Source organism: Mustelus asterias, chromosome 12 (assembly GCF_964213995.1).
Source record: "Mustelus asterias chromosome 12, sMusAst1.hap1.1, whole genome shotgun sequence".
NCBI classification, from domain to species: Eukaryota; Metazoa; Chordata; class Chondrichthyes; order Carcharhiniformes; family Triakidae; genus Mustelus; species Mustelus asterias.
Genome location: NC_135812.1, coordinates 34,007,664 through 34,031,367, shown reverse-complemented (window position 1 = coordinate 34,031,367; position 23,704 = coordinate 34,007,664). Strand labels below are relative to the sequence as shown.

The 23,704-nt window shown below is 44.1% G+C and overlaps 1 protein-coding gene across 1 annotated transcript in view; it reads right to left on the bottom strand.

Annotated features, from left to right (window-relative positions):
• Positions 1 to 23,704, bottom strand: part of tspoap1 (TSPO associated protein 1) — a 286,284-nt gene that overhangs the window by 71,629 nt on the left and 190,951 nt on the right. Inside the window, exons 6-11 of the mRNA XM_078225016.1 lie at positions 12,993 to 13,076; positions 12,144 to 12,233; positions 10,633 to 10,755; positions 9,131 to 9,235; positions 7,268 to 7,318; positions 3,172 to 3,204 (exon numbers count right to left, since the gene is read on the bottom strand). Coding sequence (XP_078081142.1) covers positions 3,172 to 3,204; positions 7,268 to 7,318; positions 9,131 to 9,235; positions 10,633 to 10,755; positions 12,144 to 12,233; positions 12,993 to 13,076 — 486 coding nt within the window. The remainder of the gene's footprint in view (positions 1 to 3,171; positions 3,205 to 7,267; positions 7,319 to 9,130; positions 9,236 to 10,632; positions 10,756 to 12,143; positions 12,234 to 12,992; positions 13,077 to 23,704) is intronic.

Here is a 23,704-nt window from a genome sequence, read left to right as displayed (position 1 = left end):
ACCCAGAAACCCATCTCTGTTCCCTAACCAGTGCACTTCATAAGATGTTGTGCACCAAAAGCTTTTTCAGTGCTCAGTCCCCTTAAATTTATTTTCATGATATCCAAAATTGGAATAACGTCGGCAAGACATCTTTCAGCCATGTACATACACAGCTGAGTGGGAACACTGCCTCTAACCCCTGCCCTGTAACATCCCATTTCTTGATCTGGACTTGAAAAAAGATGGCAACCTTCACAGGAGCCTTTCTTCCAACTGGACATTTCCAGGCCCACCTCTCATTGCTTTCCCAATGTTCGACACATTGCTGGCCAGGATTACTAATGTAATAAGGAAACTATCGCACTGTAAATGCTGGAATTCTGAACTGAAAATAGAAAATGCTGCAATTGCAACATTTGAAAGAGAAATGACAACTTCACGTTGAACATGCATATCCCTAATGATGATAAAAAGGTCCTCTCCTGCAATGCATATATAGTTAGAAATATATCCAAAGTATTCTACACTAATTAGAAAGGAAAGATAATTAAATTCACCAAGTACAGAAAAAGAACAGAATATTTTCTTCATTTTGCTTAATTTTAATGTTGCAATAAAGCAGATTCTTCTGATCAACACTAATCACTACGGCATGTTTAATTATTTCATGGGGTAAGGATGCCACAGCATTTACTGCCTATCCTAATAACCCTTAAACAGAGTGGCGTGCTCAACTATTTCAGAGGTGAGTTACTGATCTATGCTCCACTCCCCATGTTATTGATACATTGGGCAGGATTTTACTGTCTTGTTTGTCCTAAAACCGTAAAATCCCGACCGAGGTTAACAGATCTTCCCATTGTCCCCCCCCTCGCCCAGTCCGATTCCTGTGGCGGGCAGGACAGTAAATTGCAGCCATATTGTTATCCTCGTTTTACGGACACCATTCTCAGTCTATGCTGACAATAGACTGGAGAGATGAAGGAGGAAATTTAATTTAAAATTATACAATGTTCTCTCAATGGGTTTCGTTGGAAAATATTGTCTTGCTCAGACTGATTAAGTTGGCCCCACATCATTTACTGTTCATACAAGCCATATGATACAGAATGCTCCATTCACAATACTAACACTATAACTAATTTCTATAAGGTATAATACTGCAAACCCATACATCCAACAGGGAGTGAGGGTTACAAACTGTACTGCAGCACTATGACAGTGATTCTCCTTATGAAGGCTGTACACAATAAGGAGAAATTGCAGAATCTGGTGCCTCATAATATCTCACACATCATTCAAAAGCGAATCCCATACAATAATTACTTTTACCTTTCCTAAAAGCACTATGGGTGTACCTATGCCACATGGACTGTTGCAGTTCAAGAAGGCAGCTCACCACGTCAACGGCAATTAGACGTGGGCAATAAATGCTGGCCAACCAGTGATGCCCACACTCTGTGGAATTGTTTTTTCAAGTGCACTGGCATTGACACATAGACAAGCAACAGCCATTTTACACACAAGTCATCACACACAGCAATGAGAGAACTAGTTGATTTGGTCTTGGCAATGTTTTTTAAGAAAAGAACTTCAGTCAGAGCATTGAAAGAACTTTCTCTGATTTGAAGAGTGCATGGCTTTTTTTATTATTTCGTGTGATATGTGTGTAACAGACAAGACCAGCATTTGTTGCCCATCCCTAATAGCCCCTGAACAGAGTGGCTTGCTGGGCCATTTCAGAGGGCAGTTAAGAGTCAACCACCTTACTATGGTTCTGGAGCCACATATAGTCCAGACCAGGTAAGGAATGGAGATTTCCTTCCCTAAAGGAGCCAGGTGGATGAGTGAACCAGATGGATTTTTTACTATAATCGATGATAGTTGCTATGTACCATTACTGAGATACTGTATATTCCAGATTTATTATTGAATTCAGATATCATCAGCTGTGGTGGGATTTGAACCCAAGTCATCATAGAAACCCTACAGTGCAGAAAGAGGCCATCTGGCCCATCAAGTCTGCACCGACCACAATCCCACCCAGGCCCTACCCCCATATCCCTACACATTTACCCACTAATCCTGCTAACCTACGCATCTCAGAACACTAAGGGGAAATTTTAGCACGGCCAATCAACCTAACCCGCACATCTTTGGACTGTGGGAGGAAACCGGAGCACCCAGAGGAAACCCACGCAGACACGAGGAGAATGTGCAAACTCCACACAGACAGTGACCCAAGCTGGGAATTGAACCAGGTCCCTGGAGCTGTGAAGCAGCAGTGCTAACCACTGTGCTACCGTGCTGCTCTAGAGCATCAGCCTGGACCTCTGCATTACTAGTCCAGTGATATTATCACTTCTCCCAGCGACAGAGAAATCCACTTCAATCATTAACAGGCTGAGGGGACCTACAGTGATGTTCAAACCCACAATCTTCTGATTTTAAGACAAGTGCTCTACCAACTGAACCAAGTTGGCAATCAGCTATTGAGACTGTAGCAATACTGAGCCAATCATTCGTTAACACAAAGTGCTGAGAGGCACTCAGAGACTTGTGCCTCAATATACAGTGGAGTTACCCTACTTCTAACAAGTCTGCCAGTGGCACCCGGAGTGCAGATCGAGAGACACAAACAGTTTTTGAACAAAAACAAGATCAAGAAGCAAATGAACGTAAGAAAACACCTTTGTTCTGTTGGCTCCTATAGCCATTCATGTAGATTATCACACCAAGGTAATTATTACTTAACAGTAAAAAGCGGATTATCGGTAAGAAAAAAGAAACAAATGACTAAGCTATGGTTCTGCTCTAATAAAGGGATTTAAAAGGAAAACCACGCAGAGCCTCTTAAACACTGATTAACCAAACAGATTTACATAATAAACTGTTCCTTATTTTGTACATGCAGTGATTAAAACTTGAAAGGACACATTCATATAAGTAATATGTTCCCATTTATTGCAGGGATTTATTATTTGGAAAGCTACACAGAGGGTTCCTCAAACACACACAAAAGTCTACATGCTAAAGAGGAAGGAATGTGTGTTGTGTACCTGCATGCAATCCAATGTATTCTATCAACAGGAGAAACAGAAAATGGAACACCATTAAATAGGAGCATGCTTCAAACCATTCGAGAATCTCAGTCCAATAAACCGCACACATCATTCAATACATATATACCAGCTCCAGCTGTAAAACTAGGCGAGTCAACTCCTACAATTTAACAAAGATCAATGATAAGTGTTGCATAGCAAGATAAAATCTAGCTTTGTCAGACATTTTTAGCTCGAACGCGTTCCTCTAAAGGAGACGCCAGGTGCTAAAAAATTCCAACAATACAGTTCCTATTGCAGGCCTCATTAATAAGATGTAGCAGCCCAGAGATCATTAGCAGCTCACCGTCACCCCAGCTTGCTGTCACACACTTGCTGTTGCTTACATTTCACAGATGTTACATGGATATGTGTGCTCCGAGTGAAACCAAGGAAGTTATTCATGTCCATCAAGTTCCTGTTCCTGGAATCCAGTTAAATAGTTGCCATTTCCACAATATTTAGCCCCATGTAATCAGCAGTGTAACCTCAGCTGGTGACGAAAGACCACTCGTAATCTCTGCACGGTCACAGTTTGTGAAATTACTCGGTATGACTAATACATTTTCTAATGACTAATACATATGAAATGATAAAATGGTAGTGCCAAAAGTTGCAACCAAACCCTCAAACGTACATTTATGGGTTGAGAATATACAGTAACAAGTTGTGTATCTATAGATAATATAGAACATGGTCCTGATTTGTGAGCTTGACCAGGGTCACAATCATACCCGGGTTATTCCATGCTGCTTGTCTGCAGCCCATATAGAGTAAAAACAGGTAAATCACTTCACTGATCATCACAAACTAAGTGAGAAGATAAATGTCAGTACCTAGTCGAGAGAGGTAGTCAAATATACTTCAGAGCAGCCGGTGCCGTATGGCTGGATACAGACTGGCTCCACAGTGGGCTGGATATCAGAGTGTCTACTGACTGCATCAACCAATGAGTTGGAGGCGGAATGGGACTTACAACAAGGTCAGGCAGTCTATTTTACAGCAGAGTCTACCCACACAGCAAACTGCAAAACAGAACTTACTTCAATGGCTCACTGTGCAGCTACAGTCTGAGAGTCTATATGAACTACAGCAAACAGGAGTCATGATGGAAACTGCAGCAATGTCTCTTCATAAAAGCAGGGCAATTTCTCCAGCAAAATGCAGTGGAAGATAGTTACACAGTGCACATGGTGCGTGCAAAGTTAATCGCAGTCACTCACAGCAGCGTATGCTCCAGGTATGATTAGTGAGGAAATTTACTGATCACCTCCATTTTGGTTTGGAATAATAGTGTTACTATATGCAGCTGCTGGATATAGAGCACTCAACACTGAGTAGCCTGGGAACTCAATAGATCAGAGTGCTATCGAAATTCTGTCTATTGCTACAGGGTAGTATCTGGTATCTGTCTGGGTTATTTTTAGGTACAGAACTTCTTATTCAGAAGCTGTCCACATGATATTTGTAATTACAAGTTATCGTGTTTGGAAGCTGTCTGGTGTCTGTAGGTTCAGCATGTGCTGTCAGCAAGCTGTGGGTACAGTATCGTTCGATACAGAATCTGATGTCTGGAAGTTGTATCTGGTGTCTGTAGGGGCAGAGTCTGATGTCTGGATGTTGTGTCTGGTATCTGTAGAGGCAGAGTCTGATGTCTGGATGTTGTGTCTGGTGTCTGTAGGGGCAGAGTCTGATGTCTGGAAGTTGTATCTGGTGTCTGTAGGGGCAGAGTCTGATGTCTGGATGTTGTGTCTGGTGTCTGTAGGGGCAGAGTCTGATGTCTGGAGGTTGTGTCTGGTGTCTATAGAGGCAGAGTCTGATGTCTGGATGTTGTGTCTGGTGTTTGTAGGGGCAGAGTCTGATGTCTGGATGTTGTGTCTGGTATCTGTAGGGGCAGAGTCTGATGTCTGGATGTTGTGTCTGGTGTCTGTAGGGGCAGAGTCTGATGTCTGGAAGTTGTATCTGGTGTCTGTAGGGGCAGAGTCTGATGTCTGGATGTTGTGTCTGGTGTCTGTAGGGGCAGAGTCTGATGTCTGGAGGTTGTGTCTGGTATCTGTAGAGGCAGAGTCTGATGTCTGGATGTTGTGTCTGGTGTCTGTAGAGGCAGAGTCTGATATCTGGATGTTGTGTCTGGTGTCTGTAGAGGCAGAGTCTGATGTCTGGATGTTGTGTCTGGTGTTTGTAAGGGCAGAGTCTGATGTCTGGATGTTGTGTCTGGTATCTGTAGGGGCAGAGTCTGATGTCTGGACGTTGTGTCTGGTGTCTGTAGGGGCAGAGTCTGATGTCTGGAAGTTGTATCTGGTGTCTGTAGGGGCAGAGTCTGATGTCTGGATGTTGTGTCTGGTATCTGTAGACGCAGAGTCTGATGTCTGGATGTTGTGTCTGGTATCTGTAGGGGCAGAGTCTGATGTCTGGACGTTGTGTCTGGTGTCTGTAGGGGCAGAGTCTGATGTCTGGATGTTGTGTCTGGTATCTGTAGGGGCAGAGTCTGATGTCTGGACGTTGTGTCTGATATCTGTACGTTGTGTCTGATATCTGTAGAGGCAAAGTCTGATGTCTGGACGTTGTGTCTGGTGTTTGTAGGGGCAGAATCTGATGTCTGGACGTTGTGTCTGGTGTTTGTAGGGGCAGAGTCTGATGTCTGGACATCGTTTCTGGTGTTTGTTGGGGCAGAGTCTGATGTCTGGACGTAGTGTCTGGTATCTGTAGAGGCAGAGTCTGATGTCTGGACGTTGTGTCTGGTGTTTGTAGAGGCAGAATCTGATGTCTGGACTTTGTATGGTGTTTGTAGAGGCAGAGTCTGATGTCTGGACGTTGTGTCTGGTGTTTGTAGAGGCAGAGTCTGATGTCTGGACATTGTGTCTGGTATCTGCACTGTGCGCCTGGGCTCTGACACCTCTATTGATGCTGCAGCTTAAAAAAACATTGCGCAGAGATTTGCCCGAGAGCAGCTATTATCTGTAAATTGATCCAGTTCCTCTACACATATAAATCCAGACCTCCTGATTTTCCAATATAAATTGTATTTGGCAAATCCAGTGACACAGACGCAGCGATGATTTCCCATTTTTTAAGCAGCTAGTGGTTGAGGAGTTATTTATTGTATAAAACATTGTTTCAGCCTCAACTGGAGTACTGCCTCCACATCTTAGGAAGGAGGTGAAGGCATTAGAGAAGTTGCAGAAAAGATTCACAAGAATGGTTCCATCTGAGGAACTTCGGCTATGTAGAAAGATTAAAGAACGTGGCACTGTTCTCCTTGGAAAAGAGAAGGTTAAGAGGAGATTTGACATAAGTATTCAGAATCATTAAGGGTCTGGATAGGGTAGATAGGGAGAAATTGTCCCCATTGATGGAAGGATCAAGAACCAGAGGGCACAGATAATTGGCAAAGGGAGCACTGGTGATGTGAGGAAGACCATTTTCACACACGAGTAGTTAGGACGTGGAATACATTGTCAATGAGTATGCTGACAGCAGAGGGCCAATTGAAGCTTTCAAGAGAATTGGATCATTCTGTGAAAACTAAACATTTGCAGGGCTATGAGGAAAAGGCAGGCGAGTGGCACTAGATGAATTCAGTGCCAAATGGCACTGAACCAAATGGTCTCTTTCTGTGCAGTAACTATTCTATAATTCTATAATTTTTACATAAACTTTGGGGCCTGGCATCCAGAATTACACTTGTTTAAAGATAGAGTGAAAAAACTTGAGACTCTTCACAAACTCTGCAGAAGACATCCCATCTAATTTACAGTTGAAAGGTATAACTGTGTATTCAGTACCAGACTCGGGATTGTCTCCAATTAGCAGTACCTGGGTGCCTTCTGTTGTTGTGAGTGTGGCTGTGCCTGTAAGACCATTTATACAGGGTGCCTGCAGAGTCATCCACCTGCCCTGAAGTCATTACAGTGACAAAACCATTGAAGAGATCAGTGGCAGAGCTGAGAATCTAAACACTGGAAGATGCTCAAACAGTTCAGTGTGGTTTTTACTTTCTAATGTCAGGTTTATCAGTAGGCTGAGGATTCAGTTTGAAATGTGTTTGTTAACACTGATCACATGTAGTTCCGAGTCATATTGGACTCAAATATTAACTCTTGTTTCCCTCTCCACAGACGCTGCCAGACCTGCTGAGATTCTCTAGCATTTCCTGTTTTTATAACATGTAGTTATTCTCTTACCTCCAGTAACTGGACCACACCTTCATGTTCCTTCTTTGCTTCAAACTGAGCCTTAATTTGAAAAACAAAGCAACTTAATTAGATTTCTGCAGGTTGACTGCTGCCTGCGAAAAGAGGAAATGTTAGACAACACTATTTATAAAGAGGGTGGTTAGACTGTGGGATCTGTCACAAATCATTATTAATGCAGAGGCGGTTAAATGCCTTAAAGGGAATGAGGTAATTACTTGAAAAAGGAATACTCAACATCAATTTTTTTTTGAAGCAGGCAGGAGACTGAGATTAGGCACCAGCTCATGTGGGGACAGCAACACAGTCCCGATGGCCAAATGGGCTGCTTCTGTGTTTGAATGTGCTGTGAGCTGCAATTACAGGGGAAAGATAATCTAAAGCAACACATCCTTGAAGCTAACACCAATTTCGCAGAGTGAGAAATTCCAGCATATATAATATTTAAATTAAAGTAACTCTCATAGCTGCATGATGTGGGTGTAAACATGTTCAAGCACACAAATCACCCATTATTTTAAAACATGTGGAACTTCATTACAAATGAATATGTTGTCGGGCATTTGTGTAGATTCCATTTCACTATTCAATGAGTGTGCTAAGTGGCTATGGAGACAGTCTAACCTTCTCCCAGCTCAAAAGGGTAACATATATTCATTGTGAATGTTTCAGTCAATCTATTAAAGGCTGCCTGTGAAGAGCTTGGGACTGTTTTGGACTTTAATACTGAAAGGACTAAATGGTTTGTGTTTCAAACCCGATCAGCGTTCTTTATAATCACTGAGGTTGCTGAAGCGGTACAATTTTGCAATACTTTGGTCTATGTCAGGATAATTGATCAGCCTAGTTTCCGCACTAACTGTTTATATAAAAATTCCAAATCTTCCCCCCCTTGCCCTGCCCCCCCCGATCCCCATCCCAGCCTGGCCCGTGTAGGTACACCAACATTCTGTTACAGAGGGAGTTCCAGAATTTGGACCCAGTGACACTGAGGGAACAGCAATATATTTCCAAGTTAGGATTGTGTGAAGCTTGGATGGGAACTTGCAGGTTTGGTGTTCTCATGTACCTGCTGCCGTTGTCTTTCTAGATGGTAGTTGTGGGTATGGAACATAGAACATTACAGCGCAGTACAGGCCCTTCGGCCCTCGATGTTGCACCGACCAGTGGTACCAATCTAAAGCCCGATCTAAAGGTGATGTGGAAGGTGCCTTGTTGAGTTCCTGCGGTGCATCTTGCAGATGGTATAAACTAATTCCGCTGTGCATCGGTGGTGGAGGAAACATCAAGCCTCTTGAGTGTTTTTGGAGCTGTACTCAGCCAGGCAAGTGGAGAGTATTCCATCACACTCCTGACTTGTGCCTTGTAGATGGTGGGCAGGCTTTGAGGACTCAGGAGGTGAGTTATTTGCAACAGAATCCCTAGCCTCTGGCCTACTCTTGCAGCCGTGGTATTTATATGGCTTGTCCAGTTTAGTTTCTGGTCAATGGTAACCCCCAGGATGTTAATAGTGGGGGATTCAGCAATGGAATCTTTTAAAATATGAATACACTTGTCCAAACTCCTTGATGGATCAGCAAGTTCACTCAATGAGTAACTAACATAGACCAGAAAGACACACATGATGTTTAAGTTCCTATTTTATTTAATGATTACTGTGTGGCCACTAGCAGAGGATAGGATTAGGCTCAGGTGTGAAGTCTCCACAATTAAATAGTCTGCTGAGGTTTCTAGTCAATGTTTACACAAGAAAAATAGGCACAGGCCAATTGCCGGATACTGGTGTCTGTCAACTGCACAAACCCAGCAAGAGGTCTATGTCTTAAGCCAAAATAAAAGATAGGATCTTACTACCTGTTGCAATCGTTGCACCTCATGCTGCTTGGCCTGCAGAATTGTCAGCGCTTCTTCATGTTCCAACTCCAGCTGGTGCCTGCGCTCTGCCACATCTCGCATGTGCTGCACAGAGAGAGATGTGAATTACTCCCAATCCAACTGCAAAAGAGCTACTACTCACAGTGCCAGATCCAGCCCTCTGAAATTATATCGCACACCAATAGTGTGCAACTCTGCAGAAGATATTATTTTCCCTGAAATGGGGCAGCCTATTAAAAAACATTAGTCACAGAATCATAGAACCCCTACAGTGCAGAAGGAGGCTATTCATTCCATCAAGCCTGCACAACAACCCCATCCAGGCCCTATCCCGTAACCCCATTTATTTACCTTGCTAACCCCCCTGACACTAAGAGGCAATTTAGCATGGCCAATCCACCTAATCTGCACATCTTTGGACTGTGGGGCGAAACCAGAGCACCCGGAGAAAACCCACGCAGACAGTCACCCAAGGCTGGAATTGAACCCAGGTCCCTGGTGCTGTGAGGCAGTGCTAACCCCCATTAGGGGTTGGGTTTCTCCGGGCCCACGAGTCTTGATCACGAATCGCAATGGCCCAAAAAATCGGGAGTCTGTAGGAAAGTGTGTTGTGCACCGGGTGCCAAACGCACTGTGACCATCCCAAACTATGCTGCCAGCCACAACTGGGTTCCCATCCATAGCTGGCGGGAACACGATGCATATTCAATTCCACACATTTAAATATAATTAGCGGGCACCATATTTGTGCCAAGGGGGCGGAGCCAGTGTGGGGGTGGAGCCAGAGTGGGGGTAGAGCCAGAGGTGGGCAGAGCCATAACAGGGGAGCTCCGCAGGGGTGGAAGAGAGGAATCTCTGCTCTGCGCGGGGGGGGGGCAATCGGAGGAGGGGGAAGGGGGTAACCCTGCCTGCGGTGGCGTTCAGGGAGGGAGGGAACTGTGCGCGGGTGCGGGGGGGGGGGGGGTATTGTCAGTGGGGTGGAGAGGTGCCGCTGTCCGTTTTGGGGGTGGGGTGGGGTGAAGGTCCCAATATATATGGGGGGGGGGGGTGAGGAGCCACAGGAAATCTCCCAGTACACTGGGAGATTGGGGCATCTGCACAATGGCGCCCCTAGAGCTCAGCAGCTGACTTCATTGGTGAGCTGAGGCTGCACCCCGCCCCCTGCTGGTGAGAGTCGTATCCTGGCTCTTTTCTTTGCACTAAGTGCCATAAGATTGCATTTTCTCACTCTCCCAAAAAACAAGTCTGAAACTCTCCCGTTCACTCGCTCATTCGGCACTTCAAATTCTTCTTCGCAAAATTCCACCCTCAATGTTTCGGGACCCTAGCGATGTGCTGTGGGCTACCCAAGTTAAGCAATCTCCCGCTAGGATGTGCATTTATTGTGACAATGCTCTGTGAGTTAGCCGAGCTCAACCACATCTCCCTCACACTGTGATGTGGATTAATCTTTCTGGATATGGTACTATCAGTGATCTTACCTTCAGGACCTGCTCTAGGTTCTCCAGCTTGGCTTGGAGTCGCTGATTCTCCTTCAGAGATGAATCTCGTTCTGCTGTCACCACTGAGAGTTTCCCCCTCAGGTCATTGTTGTGAGCTTTAATCTGCATCAAATACAGATACTTCAGTGAGAAAAGGCCAAAAGGAACACAGTTACCAAATCTCACACTTTGTGATTGTATAAAAAGACATTGAATTTGTCAGCAAACACAGACAAATCATCTGCTTACTTTGTGTATAATGCAGACAGCTTTGGATCACATCAAAGGCTTGGGGCCTGAACTAGTTTGGAGGGATAAATAATATAACAGAATTTTACACTTAAACTCCAAGCCCTTGGAAGATACATAAAATGATGTCACCCACCCATTCCTCTTCCTCCCTTTCATAATATGGCTTTATTTCTAAATCATCTCCTTCAGAGCTGCAAAGAGGCGCTTGTGAATAAGGCCTGAGAAACTGCATCCTAATGTGTCATTCCCAAAGGATAAAGATGAGATACTGGTAACTGGCAGAAAGGAAAGTGGAAAGTAAAGAACATACGTTTACAAATCAAAACAGAATAAATTGGTATATACGCTCAGCGGAAGTTCACAAACATTGAGAAACACTTTAGCTGAGAAAATGGGAAGAAACACAGTATGAAATGGGGGGGGGGTATAGGAGAGGGAACACAGTTCAGAATTACACAGTGGGCAGCACGGTGGCACAGTGGTTAGCACTGCTGCCTCACAGCACCAGGGACTCGATTCCCGGCTTGGGTCACTGTCTATGCGGAGTCTGCACGTTCTCCCTGTGTCTGCGTGGGTTTCCTCCGGGTGCTCCGGTTTTCTCCCATATTCCAAAAGACGCGCTGGTTAGGGTGCATTGACCGTGCTAAATTCTCCCTCAGTGTACCCGAACAGGTGCCGGAGTGTGGCGACTCGGGGATTTTCACAGTAACTTCATTGCAGTGTTAATGTAAGCCTACTTGTGACTATAATAAATAAACTTTACTTTACAGTACAGAATGAGGTTAAAGAATAGTTTCAAATGATGGGAAAGAACACAGTTCAGAAAGGGTTAAAGGGTGCTCAGGAGGGTGAGGGTATGCAGTACAGAACGGGGTGAGCAGTTTGAGATTAAGATTTTCTGTGCTTGCCAACCAGAGGGATCTTCTGGTCTCACCAAAAGTCAATGAATTTTTGGTTGACACGCCACATCCCCCACGTCCCCGACAGAAGTTTCTAATTTCTCTGCTCTTACATGAATTGGTTATTAAATACAAATAAGTGGCCTACAGCTATGAGAAATCAAATCCTCCCTGAACAATGTCATTTAGAGGATAATGGTCAGTAGCAAAGGATTTGTTGATTGTGGAACATGCATTATAGTGCAAACATAGAGCAAATGTTGTCCAAGTTAAAAGCTACAAATGCATTACTGCCCCACTGGGATATGGCTGTGAAAGGGTTGGCTCAGTGCACTCAGAGGAGATGAAGCCAAGCGTTACCTTCTCTGTTTCTTGTGCCTCTTGGCTGAGTCGAATGGTCTCTTCAGTTAGCCGTGCATTCTCACTCCAGGCTTGTTTCAGCTCATTCTCCTGGAAGTAAAATCATACACATCCCAACTAGGACTGAGCATTTCAGGCTGTGCTTCAACCTTTCAGTTTATTTCCATCCACTATCTTTCAGTGGCACATGTCTCAGCAGCAGATGATTGTAATCCTTTCTTCAGGGAGTGAGAGCCTGCTGAAAGCACTTCTCCTACTTTTGCTTCCCCTCTCACCTGCGCCCACCCTCCCCTATGAGCCCCCCCCACCATCCTGCTCACACTCGCCTCCATCTGGGATCCAGCGGCAATCCTCAAGGTAGGCTTGAGTGTTATACCTGGGTTGGCCACCACTCCTGGTGACACTGCCATTAATGGAGAGCTGCTGACCTCTCATTGACAACGGCAGCTCCCAGGGACGGGAGCTTTGCTCTGCTGGGAGTATGACTGGATGAGAGATTGTCCGGGGAAGTGCCTGATTATCTCGTAATAGCATCAGGCCTCCTGGAGAGAAGTGATGCAGCATTCCCACCAGTTAACTAGTAGATGGGACTCCCAATGCAGACAATAAACTCTGTCCTACATGTGTGCATATAATATGTACACACGTTACAAATGTGTACTTAATTCTACTAACTATACAAATGCTACATATAAAGATATGCGAACCTTCTGTGAGGTGCATCTTGCATATTTAATATTACATCCATTTAATATTTATTACTCTCACAACACAGTGAGAGACAGATGAGCCTTTCCTACTCCCACACTGTTTCCCATTTATACATTAAACAGATGGTCGCACACATACCAGATCCTCACATATCCGCTGCCGTTTCTTTATCTCTTGCTCATGGCTTTCACATTCTTTCCGTTTTTTACATAATTCTGTTTCCTGGGGAGAATCAACAAAATCTTGTCGGGAATATTTTACAATCATAATTGGATGAAAATCCAATATATCTTTACATTCCATAGAATCCATTGAATCCCTGCAGTGCAAAAGGAGGCAATTTGGCCCATTCAGTCTGCATTGACTCTCTGAAAGAACATCTTACTCAGGCCCATCCCAACTTCCCATCCTTGTAACCCCACGCATTTACCACGGCTAATCCATCTAACTTACACATCTTTGGACATTCAGGGGCAATTTAGTGTGGCCAATTCATCTAACCTGCGCAGCCTTGGACATTGACAATGAATATCTTTAATTACAAAGCAGTGATTATCCTCTTTGTGAGAGGGGTGATTCGGTCTCTTTAGGGTTGGCTCCAAGATGGAGATTAGTGCCATCTACCTCTCTCAGTATCATGGTTCATCAGCTTTGCAGATCCACAGCTTTCCAGAATATTGCTGATGACTGCCCCACCATTCTGGTTCATTAATAGAAGGGTGGACCTGTCACTGTGGATAAGCCTCTTTTGACTCAGTTCTGGATTGGCCTGCAAGTTGATGCCTTAATGATTAGGTGGTTCTGAACGCGGCAGGAAGCTTGTCAATGTGCCACATTGGCACCTTGCATTGTTTATGTTGAGTAAACTCCATTTGTAGTTCTACAGCAGTTGAGGGTTCCCAGGCCTCAGATTTACCAACCTGCTCCTAAGCTACTTGGGCTAAGAAATGTTGAGCACATCTCCACAGGGAGGGAGTGTAGATTCAAACTGATGGTCTATTTATAAAGCTTAGTGTGTAGTCTCTGAACATAGTGATAGGTTCCACCTCATGAAAAAAATGCACAATAACTTCACAGAAACAAAGTGGAAACAATGAATTCCAAAAAAAATACATTTTAGAACCATCCAAACAGCACAATTAAAATCCAGTCTGATCTAAAACTGGTCAGAAGGAGCTACTATTGTGATTGCAACAGCATCAGTTTTGAAAATTCTTTCATAAGACCATAAGACATCGGAGCAGAATTAGGCCACTCGGCCCATCGAGTCTGCTCCACCATTCAATCATGGCTGATATTTTTCTCATCCCCATTCTCCTGCCTTTTCCCCATAACCCAAGCTGCCAAGTAGGGTGGTGGAGGCAGACACGCTGACATGGTTTAAGACTTACCTGGATCGTCACATGAGCAGCCTGGGAATGGAGGGATACAAACGATTGGTCTAGTTGGACCAAGGAGCGGCACAGGCTTGGAGGGCCGAAGGGCCTGCTTCCTGTGCTGTACTGTTCTTTGTTCTTTAACCCCTGATCCCCTTATTAATCAAGAATCTACCTATCTCTTTCTTAAAGGCACTCAATGACCTGGCCTCCATAGCCTTCTGCGGCAAAGAGTTCCATAGATTCACCACTCTCTGGCTGAAGAAATTCCTCCTCATCTCGCCCCTTTAGCCTGAGGTTATGCCCTCTGGTTCTAGTTTTTCCTACTAGTGGAAACATCCTCTCCACGTCCACTCTAACCAGGCCTCGCAGTATTTTGTAAATTTCAGTAAGATCCCCCCTCATCCTTCTCAACTCCAATGAGTACAGACCCAGAGTCCTCAACCGTTCCTCATACACAGATACACTGACCTCGATATTTACTGGGATGGGTTACAAAGGACCAGGTTGGTCTGATCCACTACCTTGGAGGGAGTGGGGTCAATCTCAAAAACTTCATCCCTAATTCGGGGGAACCTGGTGAACCGCAGGGAAGCACTTCAGCTCCTCCTGGCTCACACGCAGTGCTGTAAAGGCATTTACCTTCTCCCCACAGTTATCCTTGCTCCAGCTGCCGAGTTTCCCAAGGCCTACAGTAAAATCTGCAAAGCATTTTCATTAGCACATTTAAAATGCTAACTCACCCTCTGGAAGAAGATGGGTTGGTTACCCCTTGTCTTACCGTGTAAAACCCAGAAGTTGGCAGGTTGTAGCCGGCTTCCTGACATGCCTGGAATTTTTCCTGATTTAAATCTCAACCTGTATTCACTCCCATACGCTCATCCATGGTGGAAGTCCCCCCTACTGTGTGGGAACAGCACCTTGAGCAGTAGGTAGTTATGGATCTGGGCCCCGATTTTCCATCCTCACGTGCAGATTGCACTGGGGCCACGTGGGGCCAGAGAATCGCGGGAGAGAGGCCACAGTGTGTTGAGCGCCAATGACAACCCCTTTGGAGTTCCAAGCTCCCGTGCGCTCAGCATAATCTGGTCGACGGCCAACATTTAAACATGCAGGGTCAGCTTGGAGCCGGCTACTCCCCGTCTGTGGGGGTGGGTAGCAATGGCTGTGGGGGAGGGAGGGGGGAACCTTCAACTTAACTTTGAGATTGAGACACCCTTTTTTAAAGGGCACCCTGATCTCCGAGGAACCGGTCTTGTCAGCACCTTTAAGTCCCCACTCCAAAAGATATTCTAAGTGTGGGAGAATTCAGTGAGAATTTCCCCTGGCTCCAAAAACCTTTTAAGTGTGGTTGAACTGAGAACTGGATCACACTGACTCTCCCAGTGGGAATCTCATTGGTTTTCCCGTGGGGGGAACACTTAGAAATCTTTGGGGAGAATTCTGCCCCTGGTGTTATAGCACTTTATTGTCATCTCACTCTGCCAATCCTTTACTGTATTTTGTTTTCACTGCAGATTCAGTTACATCAGCATCTGAGCAGGGTTGCATATCAGAAAGTCAATGCTCAACACGTTTCAGTATATCAGAGGCATTAGACAATGTACTTTTAGTCTGAATTCAAAGACAAAACTAAGTTTAAAGAGTTAAAAATGAAGCCAGGTGCCTGAATTATCATTAACTTGTGTGATTTGAATCATCCTGTTTTAACACCGTCATCCTCTTAGTAATGCTTTCCAATCCTGATTCTGGGTTTATAGATCCTGGTAATATAATCAGTTATACCTTCCCAATATCATTCAAGAGAATTTACGAAGTCTTTCCAGTTTCGTCCTGCAACTGCAGGGAAGAGTAGCAAGTACTGACAAGGATTTGGCTTTCATCCTGGAGTCCAAACCCCCTGCTATGGGTTTGAGACACGAATTATGTAGTCAGAATAAATCCACACCACTCAGCAGTTCAAAGCCTGGTGGATCATGTCACCAATTAATTTGTGGTTAAGTGAAAACAAGTGTGGCCTGATTGCTCATATTTCATACTTGTGGTGAAATGAAACTGTTTGATTAGAATGTGTGGTCAAGGAGACATAATTCTGACTGGGGTTGCCAGGGGCAATCCAAAACTAGAGTAATATAAACTGGGTCACGTGCAATGAATTGCAGCACAAGTATCTGAAGGAAGAAGTCCAGAAACAATATACTTCCTGTTATTAATTTTCCGCACACTGTGCATAGCCTACAAGTTAAACTTGAAAAGACAATCTTCAGCTATTATACTAAAATTTGGCTGCCAGGACCAGCTAATAACACGCCTACAATCTTGTTTGCAGTCAGATCTTGGGCTCTGACTGCAGAAGTAAGTATCTATTTTCTGAAATGAGTGGAGTATGAACTTACAACGCTCAACATAAATGACCAGAAATGCTATGTTCAAGACAAGCTCACGTATGTTCAACTCATTTCATGAGCTTCTCCCCATTCAAAGGAACTCAATCTATATCAACAGCATCCTCCACCTGTCTCCAAGAAGCCACTGAGTCCCATTTGGAGATGCCTGATCAATTAGGTCCCCAATGGTTAACTCAATGTCTATTTTCATTTAACTTGGAGCACCCCATTCTACACACAATTGCCAGCAAGGCAGCTAGCATAAGAGACCTGTAGTCAGGTGCTCTAAGACAATAGATCTATGCTTCAGTCGGCAATTCACTGCTATGTCAACAATTTGTACTGGGGTCCCAATAAGTAGTCCTTATTAGATCACAAAAATAAGACCGCCAGAAATCTTACTGTGGAAATGATTCCATTCTAACAGGACTGCTCAATGCAGCGTCAGTAACATCACAATTCCAACCTGATTTTGAAACAGAAATGGGAGATGAAGGCAGCACAGTCCATAACTCTACATAACTGCAATTTGGATAGACTGAGGACTCTGCATTAGCATTCCCTTCTACTGCTGGCTTTTCTCAATACCTGGACAGCGTGTTTAAATAGGATTGATGTTAATATGTTCAACATTCAGCCTCATTGTTATACCTGTCAGACAGTCAGTAAACGGGCTGGCGGGCACAAATTTCTCACATTCATTTCAAAAACTGTCTATGCAACAGATGTTAAACTTATATATTACATATTTCTCTGTTCTGTAGAAGATCACACAACTGATAAGAGAGAAAGAGAGAGATGACCACCTGTTGCCTCGTGTCCTAGGCGGAATTAGGAAGCAAGAATCGTGTTGAGTCAGTAAAGTCACGGTCCTAATATGTTAAGTATATTTTTGTGTTGCTTAATAAATGTTTCCTGAGTTACATCATCAGATGGGGGCACAGTGGTTAGCACTGCAGCCTCACAGTGCCAGGGACCCAGGGTCGATTCCCGGCTTGGGTCACTGTGCGGAGTCTGCACGTTCTCTCTGTGTCTGTGTGGATTTTCTCCGGATGCTCCGGTTTCCTCCCACAATCCAAAAGATGTGTGGCTTAGGTGGATTGGCCATGCTAAATTGACCCTTGGTGTCAGTTGACTAGCTAGGGTAAATGCATGGGGTTATGGGATCATGCCTGGGTGGGATTGTGGTCAGTGCAGACTCGATGGGCCGAATGGCCTCCTTCTGCACTGTAAGGATTCTATGATTGTCCCCTATTGCCTGATTGGTTAAAGTCTCAAAAGAACAAATTAATACTGAACGAGTGCAGACTCATGGATTTAGAGGTTAATCACCCCTAAAAACTTACAAATGGCTGCAGAGACAGAGGATGGATTAGTAACCTTCCAAAAGGTGCCAGCAGATTGGAAACCTGCAAATGTAACACCACTATTCAAGAAACCAGGAAATCTTAGGGCAGTTAGTCTAATATAAATGATCGGGAAAATGCTAGAATCCATTAAGGAGGGAGTAGCAGGACATTTAGATAATCATAATATAATCAGGCAGAATCAACATGGTTTTGTGAAAAGGAAATCATGTTTGACAAATTTATTAGAGTACTTTGAGGATGTAACAAGCAGGGTGGATAAAGAGGAACCAGCAGCTGCACACAACAAGAGGTCATGTTGGGAGTGATATTTTAACATGGTTAAAGGATTGGTTAAAGGATTGGTTAACTGACAGGAAGTCCCACTGTCGAGGGTTCAACTATTTGCCATCTATATTAATAACTTGGATGAAGGGATCCACTGTATTGTAACATGTGGATCATTGTCGCGGCCTCAATAGATCGATTATTTATAATCTATATTAATAACTTGGATGGTTAATCATTGACCCGTATTGTAGCTAAGTTTGCTGATGATACTAAGGTATGTAGGCAAGCAAATTGTGAGGAGGATGCAAAGAGTCTGCAAAGCGGTATAGATTAGTTAAATCAATGGGCAGAAATTTGGCAGATGGAGTATTAAATGGCAAAAGATGAGATTGTCCGTTTTGACAGAAAGAACTACAGAATGCAGAGGGATCCGGAATCATTGTACATCAATCACAAAATGTTTGCATCCAAGTAGAGCAAGCAATAGGGGGGGCAAAATAAATAATGGTCTTTATAGCAAGGGGGATGGAGTATAAATGTAGGGAAGTCTTGCTATAACTGTACAGTGCATTGGTTAGACTGCTTTGAAGAATTTTGTGTATCGTTTTGTGTATTGTTTGGGTCTCCTTACTTAAGAGGGGGGGACATTTTTACATTGGAACCAATTCAGAGAAAGTTCACTAGGCTGATTCCTTGGATGGAAGGGTTGTTTTAAGGGGAAAGATTCAGCAGGTTGGTCTATACTCATTGTAGTTTAGAAAGATTGATAGATGACCTTATTGAAACATAAAAAACTCTGATGGGGCTTGACAGGGTAGATAGTGGGAGGATGCTTCCCCTCATAGGGGGAGTTTGGATCCAGGAGGCACAGTTCCAAAATAAGGGGTCTCTCATTTAAGACAGGAATTAGGAGGATTTTTTTCTCTCCAGATGCCATTGGTCTTTGGAATTCTCTTCCACAGAGAGCAGTGGAGGCTGGTCGTTGAATATATTCAAAACTGAGTTTAACCGATTTTTGATAAACAAGGGTCAGGTAGGAAAGTGGAGTTAAAGCCACAATCACATCAACATCATCTTGTTGAATGGCAGAGTAGGGTTGATGGGCTGAACGGCCACTCCTGTTCCTATTTCTTATATTCTTATGATCTTACGCAGACAACTGTTAATTTCCACCCACTTTCACACTATACTCTATTTCATCAGCCTTTTCCTTCATAATGGGTGGCATGGTGGCACAGTGGTTAGTACTGCTGCCTCACAGTGCCAGGGACCCGGGTACGATTCCCGGCTTGAGTCACTGTCTGTGTGGAGTTTGCACATTCTCCCTGTGTCTGTGTGGGTTTCCTCCAGGTGCTCCGGTTTCCTCCCTCAGTCCAAAGATGTGTGGGTTAGGTTGACTGGCCATGCTAAATTGACCCTAGTTTCCAGGGGATTAGCAGGGTAAATATGTGGGGTTACGGGGATAGAGTGGGATTGTTGTTGGTGCAGACTCGATGGGCCAAATAGCTTCCTTCTGTACTGCAGGGATTCTATGATAATGTTGAAAGTCCTCTTTCAAATGATGGCTTCATGTGTTGTCCCATTGCATATTTATGTAGCATACACTATCGCTGCCAAACTGCAGGAGGCACCACTTCATCAGGCCTTAGAATTGTTGCTCAAGGACTCGAGTGGTTTGTTCATTAAGGCTCCAGCTGAGTCATGGATCCAACTGTAGTTTGTTTGTTGAACATGGGTTCATTAACTAAGTGTGCAATGGACAACCCTTTTTCTGGTAGCTAGTCTCTCAATTGCTGTGCAGAGACAGAAAAATGGGGAATTTGATGGGATTGCCACAATATAAATGTATTACAGCAGCTGTCAGGAAACTCACACCTGTGAGATTCATCGCTATTGATCATATTCTGTTTTCACACAAATTGAGTAGATACCCTTGTAATTGTGAAGACAATGTAGTCAGCTGAACAAGCCTACAGGGTTACATGGGTGCACTAAATAATCTAAATGATGGGGAATCCTGATCTTGCTGCTTCCAAATGTGCATGGGGACAGATGAAAGTGTTTGCTAATACATCTGCCACCTGTTTAATGCAGACATGAACTGCAGACTGATGAATGTTACTTCTTTTTAATGTGGCGTCCTGGAAATAGCTGGAGGCAAAGTTGCTCAGGGCTACAGTGAACTTCACTCTAATAGGCAATGCCCTTCTTGCTCTGGCAGCTGGCTGCAGGTCTTGTTGCAAGAGCTTGTATGGGTACACAGTTTCCTCATGCATAGCTACTCAGACAATGCCAGATATTTTGTCCTGGATTTAAACACTGTTGGGAGGGTAAGAATTCTTAATAACATGCCTTCTTCCATTTCATTTCCCTGAGGTGCAGCTCTGTTTGATCCTGTTACCGTTCCATTAACCAGAAGGACCCCCATGGAGGAGTGAGTGTGATGCCAAAAAGTCTCTCAACAACACAGAAATTAGACAGCATCTGAGTGTTTTGAAATCATCTAAGGTTAAAAAGAACACAAACCAATGTACAGCTCAAGTTTTTAGGTGTCCAGACCACCAACAACCTGTCCTGGTCCCCCCCATGCTGACACTATAGTTAAGAAAGCCCACTTTCTCTGAAGACTAAGGAAATTTGGCATGTCAGCTACGACTCTCACCAACTTTTACAGATGCACCAAAGAAAACATTCGTTCTGGTTGTATCACAGCTTGGTATGGCTCCTGCTCTGCCCGAGACCGCAAGGAACTACAAAAGGTCATGAATGTAGCTCAATCCATCACGCAAACCAGCCTCCCATCCATTGACTCTGTCTACATTTCCCGCTGCCTCGGCAAAGCAGCCAGCATAATTCAGGATCCCACGCACCCCGGACAGTTTCTCTTCCACCTTCTTCCTTCGGGAAAAAGATACAAAAGTCCAAGGTCACGTACCAACCGACTCAAGAACAGCTTCTTCCCCGCTACTGTCAGACTTTTGAATAGACTGACCTTGAATTAAGTTGATCTTTCTCTACACCCTAGCTATGACTGTAACACTACATTCTGTACTCTCTCGTTTCCTTCTCTATGAACGGTATGTTTTGTCTGTATAGCGCGCAAGAAACAATACTTTTCACTGTATGTTAATACATGTGACAATAATAAATCAAGTCAAATCAAAATCAATAGACCATCCAAACACATGACCTTCACCACCTAGAAGAACAAGGGCAGCAGGCGCATGGGAACACCACCACTTGCAAGTTCCACTCCAAGATACATCCCATCCTGACTTAGAACCACCTCATTGTCAAAAGCCCGGAACTCCCTTCCTAACAGCACTGTGGGTGTGCCTACACCACGTGGAATGCAGCGGTTCAAAAAGGCAGTTCACCACCATCTTCTCGAGGGAAATTAGGGGTGGGCAAAAAATGCTGGCCTAGACAGCGATGCTCACATCCCATGAAAGAGTTTTAAAAAAAAACGTCTCCCAAAACGTTCCGCAGCTTTACCTGACAGCAGCTAAAAATCCCATTAAATATCACCTCCCAACTCGTATCACCCACAGTGGGTGAGCCGGAGCGGGGATTAGCTGTAACAATGTGGTCAGAAATGAAAATGGCATTTGGAATGGGTCCTAACTACATCATTTGATTCTTCTGTCTGAAAAATGAAAATTTCCTCCATAGATTCTAAACAGACACAGTACGTTAGTCAGCTCCTTCTGCCTGTGCTAACCCTCTGAAAGAGCTTTCCACTCCCTTGCCTTTTTCTCAAAGGTCTTAACGAAAGATTAGTTGGTGCTCCAGCAGTGTTGGGGAGAAGGGAGTAAGGCAAGAGTTCTGTTTAAATATCTCGGCAGAAGCCTGTCCACCTGCTGGTGGAAGCACTCAACTCACTACCAGAAATCACGGAGCCATTAGCTCTACACCATTGCAGCCGACGCTGTTCAAACAATAGTCTTTCTTTTCCCTTCCGCAATGAACTTGTAGATCTGCTTTCCTAATGGAAGCAGACATCTGTGCAATTCCTTTTGCAATGCTTGTAAATGTGCATTAGCATCTACTCCAAACACCATGTCTGAGTTCCTGTAAAGTCAGTTTCCTCATGAATGACCTCGCCAGCTGCCTAGCCCACTTGCTGTCCTGATCTGAGCCCGTGACCCAAGTTTCTATAACAGATCCACTTGCCTCCGAGGTTCTGGAGAATTCTGCTTTCACTTGGGGCAGGGATAACCCTGGATGCACTGATAATGTTCCAACTGTGGGCTGTGAAATAATTGAAAAATAAGTCAGTCAGTGCATGAGTCAGTCTTCTCACAACACAGTCTGTAAAGCAGAAAAATAATCATTGTGTTTACTCAAACACATGCTCACATAAGCCTGAAAATGTCTTTCATCCATAATGGTCAATGGATGATTCAGTGCAAAAGCAAAATATTGCTGGAAATCTGAACTACAAACAGACACTCAGCAGCTTAGGTAGCATCTCTGGAGACTGACACAGAGTTGAAGTTTCGGGTCGATGATCTTTCACCAGAACTCATTCATATGTTTTCTCTGCATCTTACTGTGTCTCCTATTAGGTTCCTGTTTCCTACTCCCATAAAGCTCAATAAGAATAGATGTCCTCTACGCTCCAGTGCTTTCATCTCAGCAAAGAGCTACAAACATTTTGAGGCAAGTAGGTAGTGGATGTTGGGAAATGTCCTGTGGGCACAGTTGTTTCAACAGACTAATAATTCTGGGCTCTCAGCCAAAATGCGTAATGAGGCTTGGCTGAGAGCTCAGACATCCATTAGTCTGTTGGAACAGCTATGTTCTGGGAAAACATGGTTTGATTGACAGCTCTTTCTTCTAATGTTTTCTGTCCATGACAAAATGCTTATTTAAACAAGGTAGAGAGGTGTTAAGTGCTTGTATTTTCAGCTACTGATACTTCAAAGGGTCTGGATGACTGACACTTTTATAAGGCTATAGGAAAAGCAATTATTTTAAAGTAAAAAGTTATGAATCAATAACTTTTTCTTTTTTATACATATGCTATTGTTACAATAGAGTTCAGTGATTCTGCAGAGTGTTTATTTGGTAAATGGGCAAGGAAATGCCATAGGTTGGCATGGTGGGTATGAGGGTCCATGCAGAGTGGATAGAGGGTAATATCTTGGCATAGAGAGTGTAAAGGACAATGGGATATCAGTGAAGCGGCATAGTTTAGCATGGAGTCATGTGAGGCAGTGGGGTTACAGCTGAACAGGCATAGGTTGGCAAGGGAGCATTCATACGACCTTTTGAATTTACCTTTCAAAAGGTTCCCACACTATGATTCACAACATCTCTGAGGAGCCAAGAAGCATGACTCCTTGAAAAGTGGACCCAACTCTGTGATAATTAGGGAGTGCTACGTAATGTCTATTCCCACAAGAGAGCCGACAAGGTCAGAAGTTCAGGGTGCAGGCTGATGTCTT